The sequence below is a fragment of the Melanotaenia boesemani genome, chromosome 17 (genome assembly GCF_017639745.1).
Source record: "Melanotaenia boesemani isolate fMelBoe1 chromosome 17, fMelBoe1.pri, whole genome shotgun sequence".
NCBI lineage: Eukaryota > Metazoa > Chordata > Actinopteri > Atheriniformes > Melanotaeniidae > Melanotaenia > Melanotaenia boesemani.
The window spans coordinates 27,796,816-27,807,722 of record NC_055698.1 but is presented as its reverse complement, the minus strand read 5'-3'; the positions used below and the strand labels follow the sequence as shown (position 1 = coordinate 27,807,722).

General features: G+C 36.4%; 1 protein-coding gene across 2 annotated transcripts; it reads left to right on the top strand.

The window, feature by feature from the left end:
• Positions 1–3,004: 3,004 nt before the first annotated feature.
• LOC121628139 (C-type lectin domain family 6 member A-like) lies at positions 3,005–10,776 on the top strand. 2 transcript variants are annotated; one of them, XM_041967064.1, is made up of 7 exons: positions 3,005–3,198; positions 3,653–3,775; positions 3,933–4,022; positions 7,016–7,180; positions 8,612–8,763; positions 9,265–9,389; positions 10,085–10,776. In XM_041967064.1, exons 1-7 carry the CDS (start codon positions 3,135–3,137, stop codon positions 10,236–10,238), a joined length of 873 nt encoding a protein of 290 aa, XP_041822998.1. In that variant the 5' UTR covers positions 3,005–3,134; the 3' UTR covers positions 10,239–10,776. The 2 variants fall into 2 exon arrangements, with proteins under 2 accessions (XP_041822998.1, XP_041822999.1); XM_041967065.1 differs by lacking the exon at positions 3,653–3,775.
• Positions 10,777–10,907: the final 131 nt, after the last annotated feature.

The following is a 10,907-nucleotide window of genomic DNA, read 5'->3' as shown; positions in this document are numbered from 1 at the left end:
ATGTTTGCTGCATGCTTTATACGGCATATTCCAGCAAATGCTGCATGTAGTCGATGCAGGACTGAATGTCTTTCAACTTTAAATGTCCTCTGTCTTTAAGTGGATCACTGTCAAAAGGTTGTTACATAAGAGCAGGAAGGTTTAACGTCAGGTGTGACATGTCACCTAATAGCATTGGCTCAAAGTTAACCAGCCCTCAACGTGTCAGTTAATGCCAATGTCTCCTGATCAAGCGGTGGCTTAAGGTGGGATTTAACTGTGAACACCTGACCTGATCTTGCCTATTTCTGAACAGCTCAAACCACATGGCAGAGGCAGAAACACCAACACATACACACACTTGCACATACTCAGAGAAGCTATAGGGGAGGAAGGGAAAAATGCTAATCTTGTGCTAGCTGCTTATAGCTTCTCTCATGTTTTTATAATGAAAAATTATTTTGTACACATAAATTTCCTCCTAGTGTGTTCTTGATTTATAATGAGAATGTATTACAGTATTTATCACATTGTAAATAAGTCAATAACAACAATGCACCTTCTATTAATTTTTTTGATAATTATAGCCCTTTGCCATCTGAGTTTAACTCAGGGTCAGACAATGCTGCTTTGACTTCACTTTGTTAGTAAAAAGTAATATCTGTGGTTCATTTTCACGCTTTAGCTGTACAAATCTGCAAAATCTTCACTTGTGATGCCAAGGTGAGCAGCACTTTGAAACCATGCTCCTGTTTCTTCTTATAATAGTAATGGGCCAAATGTATTTTATCATTTATTTTTAAATTTTTTTGTCACTAAGTTTTGCTCCCATATATTTTAACTGTGTAGTTTAATATTGACATGTAAAAATGAAAAGGAAAGAGTCCTGTTCATTACAGATTAACATAAACCCTTACTTGTCTTCGCCTTTGGTGTACATTTCAACATTTCATAGAATTGATTTTGTTTATTTTTCTGTCTTTGGTTGTAAATATACTCAAGTATGACAGTGTGTTCAATCAACAGTCCCTCCCTCGTGTGTAAGCCAAAATATAAAATAAGGTTGTAAAACTTGAAAGAGTAAGATAATGCATTTTAAATGCTGTTAAATATTGTAAATATGTGAGGATTTTGAATAAAATTATTAATATATTTCATGATTTCAAACAGAACTGTGAACATTTTTTTTCTATTTTGCATAATAGGACTTTATTTTTCATTTTTAGTGTGAAAAGTAAAACATATAACTTAGTCCAAGAAGTAAAGAAATTTGTGTTTAGTCAATTATTTCTCCTTTTTTTAACAATTCCAATTGATGTTGCATTATGCATCATTAGAAAGCCTGCTTAGTCACCTTTACAATGAGGTATAACTTCTGAGAATTGTGCTTCTTTGGAATGAGCAGAACTGCTAAACATGTAGGTAGTGTCCCCCAAAAATGTACCAAAATCCTTTGAAATAATCTCCTTTTAGCTCTTTGAGTTCACGGATTAGATTGGATAATTGCACATTCCCACAGTAATAAGGAAGAAAACAACACATATTGGTAATTTTAACACTTTATTTATTTTGCACTCTGAGTGTGTGGAGGATCCATACGAAGCCACGGCAGCTTGACGTCTACTCTTTACGTTGGACACCAGCCTGGTTGCATTTAGCTGAGGATGGCATCCCATTCCTCAACCAGGACTTGTTGAAGGTCAGCCAGTGTAGTTGTGTTGGTCACTAGCATGTACAGCATGACCAATCTGATCCCACAGTAATTCAGTCGGGTTGAGGTCTGCACTTACAGTTGGCCATTTTATCCTCTTCACTCAAAAAAAGCCTGGAGGTACTCAGTGATGATCCTGGTTCTGTGGAGAAGAGCACTGTCAGCCAGACCATCATTCTGCTTGCTACGATGCTGGACAGGACAAGTTTAAAAAAAAAGAAAACAACAAAAAAAAAGAAGGAAACGTGTGCAGATTCAACAACATGAAAAATTGTCACAAAATAATTACATTGTGGATCGATTCCAGGCTTCCACTGACCATGCCGAAGTGTCCTTGGGCAAGACACTTAACCCCACGTTGCCTCCCGATGTGCCTATCGGGGTGTGAATGTGTGTGTGAATGGGTGAATGTGATAAGTAGTGTAAAGCGCTTTGAGTGGTCAAACTGACTGGAAAAGCGCTATATAAGTACATTTAAGTATATTTACCATTTCCATTTGTTTGGGATCATTTATCTTGTTATTTTGAGAAAACAAAGTTTGTTTCTGGAGATGACGAATTATTATGCAGACTTGTGAGGAAGCTGGAGCTGCTCCTGGTCAATCACAGAACAACACAAAGAGACAAACATTCAATCAGACTCTCACTCAGTCCTAGCGAGAATTTAGACTCAAATCAGCCAAACATGCACAACAGATAATGAGTTAATTTTCTTTTTATTTGACATTTTAGCGCATAACATTTACATGCGTTGGCATAAATCAATATTCAATCAATAATTACTTTTATAATCAAGATTAATAACTACACTCATTTGACACTTTGTTAGGTATATTTTTAGCTCTGATTGGTCAGTTCCAGTGGCCTGATCAGATGCTGCCAATTTTTCCAGATCAGCTCTACTAAAATCCAAGAAAATATGATGTGCATTCAAGTGCAAGATGAGTCATCAGTATGAATACCGGGAAAGAGACCTTCAGTCACCACGTGGGCAGATAATAATGTTCAGAGATATTCAGCTAAATATGCTTAAACACTTCACATCTGATGTGAACTCATGAGTTTGGGTCATTGCTCCTCACACACAACTGCTAATCTTTACTTTCTTAATCAAAATAAAAGCAAATATCCATGTCAAATAACAACATGGTTTGACTGTATTAAAATGAGGCGTTCATGTGCTTCCCCTCCTAACAGACTTGTTTGGTTATCAGACTCAGTTCTGCTTTGCATACAGTTGAATGTGAGCTAGTATTTTTAAATTCAGATGAGATACGGCTTACATTTCAATGTTGAATGCTGGGCTGTCATATGTGTCTTCATTTGGGGATATAAAGCATTTCGGATGACTTAGAGACAAAGTTTAACACAGGACAATTATGCATTAATTTAAAAACAAAGAAAGCACCGCTGTGGTGTGTGGAGTCTGTGTGACCAGCTCGACATGGGAGTGAATGATGGATCAACAGTGCTGAAAGAAGAAACTCCTGAAACATCCACAGACAAAAGTAATTAATTTTTATTATTTTTGCATGAAGCACAGCTTCATGCATGTATTTCCATTTTATAAATGCTTTATTTAAGATCAATTTTAATATAACAAATTCAAAGCTTTTCACCGCCTACAAAGATCGAGAGCTTTAAGTGGGTTTCTGCTGCTTGTTATTTCTGTATTTGACATTTTAGCCTCAAAATCTAATGAACCGTGTCAAGTGGGTTTTAGAAGAGTGCTATGAAATCAGTGTTGTTTTTGTTGATAATTTTAGTTAATGAGCTCACTCAACTTTAAGTTTCTTTTTTATTTATTTATTGTGAAGTGAAATTATATCCACTCATCCCAAGTGGCGTCTGGCCATGCTTATAGTTTCAGCTTTATTTGAGGTTTGAAGAAGCAGCTTATCTTGTATAATCAAAGTGATTTTAATGATGTCATTCAAATATTACTTTTGACAATCTTTCCAGAGCCCATGTCCCAGATACTTATGATAATCTACAAAACTCGCAGCAGGAATGTGGTTGCAGTGTTTGCAGCAAATTACTCAAAAATGAAAAGCAAACTATCAGCATGGCTTGATGTTATTAGAGGTAAGTGAGGAAATGCTCATAGTGCTGCACTGTTGGGTTGGTTTTTATCAATTAATCCTTAAAAAAAAATGTGTTGCATGGTGATAATTGAATTCCCACTGATATGACAGAGTGTGTTAAATCAAATTGAACTTTTCTGTGTGTTGTTGTGTCTTAGGTTCACTCAGTCAATACAGACAGCTGGCTCATTACTTATCTCTGCTCTGCTTCCTGCTCACCATCATCACTCTGCTGCAGACACTGTGCTGTAAGTAGTTCATGTTACATCTGCCATAGTGACCAGAATGATGTATAATTGTATACATACAACCCCAAATCCAAAAATCGGACGATATTTCATGGGTTTTTTTTTTGTTTGTTTTTTTTAAGTTTTTATAGTCAAATTCATTTTATTTCTTTATCAACATCAGTCCCCTTATTACAGGCCTGCCTCACAACTAGACTAGTTATGAATTTAAATAAATCACTAAATAAATAATAAACTAAATACCATTATTATTCAAATAGATGATAGGAACCGGGGGTCGTATTTATGGTCTGGTACAAAAGCAGTATCTGTGAAAGATACTGCTCCATTTTTGATGAGTTTGTTTTTAAACAAATGTATGAACATTTGTTGCACAAAAAAGAAAAAAGCAACAAAAAAGAAAGGAAGGTTTGAAGGGATTTGCATATTTCTCCTTCTGTGTTGCATAATATTAGATAATTAAGGGAAACTGGAGGAATTTCAGTGTGTGTAGTAAACAGCATGACCCATTAACTGGGTCTTTGACCAGACAGCACCGTATCGAGTACAGTCATTCCTCAAGTGTTGCTTTGCATATAGGCAAAAGAAGTCCACATTTAGAAGTCGAATGGGTTGGGGGATGGAGCTACATGCTTCACTGCATTACAAATCGTCTTTAACAACTTATATTACACATACTGGCCCACAGCTAACAAGCTAACAAGTTTCAAAATGGATGCTGGAAATATTTGTAAAGTAGCTAAATTACCCTTTTTAGCTTCTGTCTTCAGTTCATGTCCCTTGAGTTCCTGTCATGCTACATATGACATTCCCACTCTTGTGACATGATGACGTGAACGCATGTGACATAGCTTAATGATGACATTTACTGTTCATCAATTACAAAAGTTCCACATAAAGGGGAGAGAGAGGTTGATTTCCTCTTCACTCCTATCTTTCTTGCAGAACTACTACCTTTTTCCTACGTGGACAAACATTACCGTTTAATCATTTCTGCTAAGACCTGGCTGACCCATTGTTTTAATGAAATGACAATTTCCTTGATAACTGGGATCTGAGTTTTGCCCGTCTTTGCCAAACACTCAAAATGTGCTGGACAGACAATATAACACATGGAAATACAGCATGAAAAAATATAGATTTCATCTTCATCTGTTCACTTCCTTTTATGTGTTTTTTGTCTTCCCATGAGACTGGGCTGTAGGGAACATCTGACACATCAGTCCAGGATCTCCTTTAGGCATTCAGCTGGGTTTATCAACTGCAAATACCATAGCATATGATTCACATCATTTTCATGCTTATCAAACCCTGCCACATATGGAAGCAACTCCCCTCCAGACACACACTTTATGCCATCATTGTTGGGGTCGAGCAACCTGTATATTCTCTCGGTGTACATCATAAATGCATTCGCCCACATGTCGAGTGCTGAAAGATGACTCATCTGAATATATCATCTTTTTTCAAATCCTTGTAGATTACTTATCATGTTTTTTTGCACCACTGAACAATCAAATATGCATTCATCATTTTAATAATGCATTACAATGCATTCTTTTGGAGCTGCTCTCCTACTTTGGAGATCAATGCCCAAATGCTCCAATTACCATAGTCGCCATTATTTCCTTCACTCCCCATATCTTTTTAACTTCCTGCTTCATCCCTTAGTTGCCTAGCTTGATGCCATTTTGGGATATAAATAGAAAAGCCAATGACTGTTAACAACACAGTGGAGGACAGAAATCGAACCATTCATTTCTTGCATGACGGGATCACTGATTCACAAATATACATGAATAAGCAACGTCTATCATCCCCCACTGAAAGCATTTAGAGATCTTCAAGTGCAAGCCACAAATTTGTCATCTGTTCAATTTCTACCCTTCATGCTTTATTCAGGAATTATTTGTATAAATTACTCTATTAGTCAAGTGAGACTGTACAAGCCAACACAAGGTATTCTTCTTTAAAATACGACGTAACAGAATGTAATGTTTGTGATTTCTTTTTTTTATAAGACCAAAATAAAATGAAAGTGTTAGATCCCTGCTTAGATGAAGTGTGAATACCATTCTAGCTGGAGCTAAAGTGACTATACTATAAGATGCAAGCCAATGAGCAGCTGGACTAAATCCAGAAAGAAAGCCAAAAAAATAAAAGCTCAAAGCCTGAGCATGTGTTTCTGCTCAGCTTTTTACTCACTTTTTTTTTTTTTACTTTTTTTTCTTTTAAAGAAGATGGCATCATAATTAATTTGGAAAGAATACACACATATTTTGTTTGGTTTCAAAAAAGCAATTTTCTTCATTCTGCAACAAGCCGATGGCCCTATGTGCATGCCAGTGAAGCTTTTCTCAGTGACCAAGAACTGAAAGGTCAAGCCAGTCAACCGATTATAATTATACTGATTATTTTATCACCTGAGGAGAGGATTTGAAATGAAATACAATAAAAATCAAAACACGTCAGCTCCTTTGAAGGCTTGAAGAAAAGACACTGATGATGTATGCGAGGGGATTGAGTTCTGTTATCATTGCATCAAAGTGCTTTGTAATTCTTATTTTAATGGATGCTTTCATGAGTAAAACACAGTCATTCTTTTTGGAGCATACAGGGTTGAGGTTCGTTCAACAGCAGAATAAATCCAGAGGAATGATTGGCTGGATAATCGTTGCTTCCTGTAACAAAAGAAGAAAAATAAGGAATCAAGTTTGACCATCTAAGGAAAATTAAAATAAACCACTTAGAATATACAGCAGCTGTTATTTAGTCAGAAATAAAGACGTCAGTTTTCTCAATTTTTTTTAAATGATCTTTAAATGTGATGGCTTATAGTGATTATCTGTTGTTTTAAACAGTCTCAGTTTTCCTTTCCTTTTTTTTTACTTCGATCAGTCTGCTTTGTTTTCTCTCCAACACATCCTTTTTTTATCCTGTATCCATGGATACATCCATGTGCCCAGTATGTAATTTTCCATCTGATACCACAGTGGTTCAAATCACCTTGATGACTCAGTCCCAGTCGACGCTGCAGGAAACCAAACTGAAAGATGTGACCAACAGGCTGGAGAAGCTCAACAAGTCACACCAGCTCTTGTTTACCCAGTTTCCATCTCTGAGCCAGTACTGCCCCATCACAAATTCCACCACTGGTGGTGAGTGTGTGATCATGTTTTATTATTATAAGTATGCACGATGTTTAGCAAACAGCCTATAAAGCTTGACCTTAAAAAATCTGGTGCCATTCTAGACGCTTTCCTTACCTTACTTTAAAAAAATACATTATAAACATATCTGACACAATTTAACTTGACCTGCAGATATTTTAACGGATCAGACCATCACTGAGTGTCAGTGCAGCTAGAATGTTCCTACATGCCATGATATGTGCTCACAGTGATTATTGCTTCACGGACAAAACATTTAAATATGACTGTTCCATATACATAATATGAAATGGACTTGCACCACCACTACTAAAATCGTTTAATTGAAAGGCCACTAGAACCACCACAAGAGCATACTTTGGTCCTCCACAGGCACACCTCTTTTGGACTATCCATGTTGTCAGTGAGGGGTAGCAACATCTGAAACACAATACCAACTGGAATAAGAAAACCACATACACCACTTTTAAATCCCATTTAAAAATTGGCTTTTAACCAACCAAACTTGTTCTCACAGCTAGAAAGATGCTCTGCAGTGTGCAGATACATATAGGTATGTAGCTGTGTACATCTGCCTTGCTTTTGATGGTTTTATTCATGTTATGAGCGGGACATGTTTACATAATACTAGTCAAAAGTTTAGACACACTTTTTTTACTTTTTCCAATGGGAAAGTGTCCAAACTTTTACTGTATGCATGAATACCTTTGTATACTTCTCCTGTTTGAACAGTAAATGACTGTGTTTCAATTTAATTATAGTGTTTGCATTTTATCTTGTTATCCTAAAACTATTTTTCAAGTCTCATGCACCTTAACTTTTGCACTTCATACAATATTTATTGTCCACTTTACTTTTTATTACTGCACCTTGTTTTTATACCTGTATTGTTGAGGTTTGTCTGTGACCTGCTATTGGACAACAGATGTAAATCAGCAGTCATGCTAACTCTGCACACATTGTATTTTTTTTTAACTTGTGCTCATCAATGTGCAATATTCTTCTGATTTGTTTGAAAGGGCAAACAAACCACAGCCTTACTATGACAGTTTTAAGAGTGCAACAAAGAAATGTACAAACTTAGCTCAGACTGATAGCCATCATGATGGAGAACTTTTATTACAAGGCTGTATTAATTTTGCATCAGTGTAAAATGGATTTTAGCCCCTAAAATACATCTAGGAGTAAATTAATGTGGTCAAAATTATAATAAAAATAAATCTCATGCTGCTTCGAAAAAAAAGTACTTGCGAATTAATAATTTACACATGCAGAGGCTACAAAATCTCCTACTGGGATGTCTTCACAGCTGGAAACTTTCAAATCGATGCTGGAAAATTGAAAGGGTTACTGATGGCTTGAAGCAGATTAAAATAAGTTTGAGTTTCACTTATTTAATTTAATTTTTTCTTCACTCAGAGAGAGAGTGCAGACCATGTCTGGTTGGCTGGATGCCTCAGGGGGAGAAATGTTTCCTCTTCAGTCAAGATAGAGCAGATTGGATCAGCAGTCAGTACCGCTGCATGTCATTGGGTGGCGCTGTAGCCACAATCAGGACAGAGGAGGAGCAGGTTAAAACGCTCTCTCTCACACACACACACACACACATGCAACACTATTCTAGTCTGTCATTTTCTCAACATTACTGTTCATAAAGCACATTTTTATAGTACCCAAAACACTAGAAACTGTCTTCATGCTGAATCTGAAAAGTCTTTTGCTGTTTTTGTGTCTAACTTGGAGCTTCACTGTCATAATCTGCATCTTTCCAGTTGTAAACATCTGAGATGTTGATATATTAGGTGTTAGGACACAAATACACACAGACACATAGCATTGGAGAGGAAAGGTCATGGGTAGATTTACAACTTCTAAGAAGTATGCATATGTCTGAAGAAGCAGCCACCACTTCAGGTCATTCAGGGTTTTGTCTTTCACCAAAGTTACTGTTCATATAACACATTTATCTTTTGAACTGCTCTCCAGCAGAGATGAAACACACTGAAGAAGAGGAGAGGGGCAGTCAAAAGGCTGCAAAAACAAATAATGACATTTTCTGACATGTTTCTTAGGTGTTTCTGTTTCAAACTGCTCAGAGTCTGAGTCATGGAGACTCATACTGGCTGGGCCTGAGGAGCAGCAGCAGTGACGGGGCCTGGCAGTGGAGCGATGGCTCCCTGCTGGAGAAAGGAGCACAGTGAGTATGAGAGGTGTGAGAGGAAGGCGTAGGAGGAGGAGCCAGGGGAGGGTTGCTCTGCTTCTAGAGCTTGTCACAGTTTGATCGGATGCTGCTGGACCAGCTGTCAGGATGCAGCGCCATCCAGTCACATGCTACTGATGCTGAGATATTAAAATCTATCAATGCTGAACAATGACAACTCTCCTCATGATTTACACCTAAAAAGTGTGTGTGTGTTTGTTATATATGTTTATCATTTCTTGACTAAAAATTCCCAAACTTTATAGAGTAAATTATTTATTTCTAGCCATCGCTAGCCATCTGCAAAGTAAGAGAGAAAAAAAAGAGGTTGATCTGGAAAATACATTAGTTCATGGTTCAAGTCATTTTGACCTAAACCATAGTTTGCAATGTGCTTAGGTCTTTTTTTTTATTCTGAGAATGAGTACACTGTATGAAACAGGCCACATGTTAAGCTAATTAAAAATATACTAAACTAAATTTGGATTTGAGAATCAAAATGTCCTAATTATGGTCTCTTGCAGCTGTGGATATACTGAGAAGCAGATGAAAAGACAGTCAGAGACTACTTTAATTGCATAATGTATCTTTCTGTGGAGTAGAAGCGGTTGCCATGGTGACAGATGAAGTCATTTGGGAGATTCATTTTTCCTTTATTCCTCCTTTTTTACCCTGCTCACTTGTCTTTGCAGATTTTGGGAACGTGAGCCAGGTAAAACAGGAGATGGAAGGGAGCTGTGCGGTCGACTCACCCCAGGAGACAACTACAGGAAGAGCTGGTTCATCTCCAGATGCTCCAGCCAGATGAGGAGGATCTGTGAGAGGAGAAAGGCAACTTTACAGTGAGAAGAGAGATGAAAAGAGAAACGAGCTCACAAACACATTCCTTTGTCCGTGTTTCTCTTGCATTTTCTACAGCAAGCAATTAACCTTAACTGTTATTTCTTTATAATATTGTTTTTATTGACTTCAAACTCTCAATACCTTTTATTTACTTTAAGATAGCAAAAAACAGAGTTTATCTTAATGTCTGTTCTATTTTTCTGATTTTCTGATGTTCTGTATGCATGTTTGTTTAAATGACTGAATTTTATAACATTTTCTCACATCCTCAATGATGATAATATTTTATTATATTATCACAGCCCTATTTCTTAATTTTTCACTGTTAATTACTTATTCATGCTCATTTATACTAGTCTGTGAGTTAACAATGTCATAAATGCAGGTATCATTTTTAACTGAGAGTTATTTACTTGTTTATCTATTTTATATAAAGCATAAATAAAGATTAAAAACAGCAGCTCTTTGAGGTTCTTGGTGGCTGATTGATGTCATAACAGTGAGAAGACCATGAAATTTATTACTTCAGCTACAAACTCTTTTTTCGTGCTGTTGTGTTTTTGTTTTAGAAGTTATTATTATTATTATTATTATTATTATTATTATTATTATTATTGTTGTTGTTGTTGTTGTTGTTGTTATTATTACATATATCACTTTGTATTTCTAACT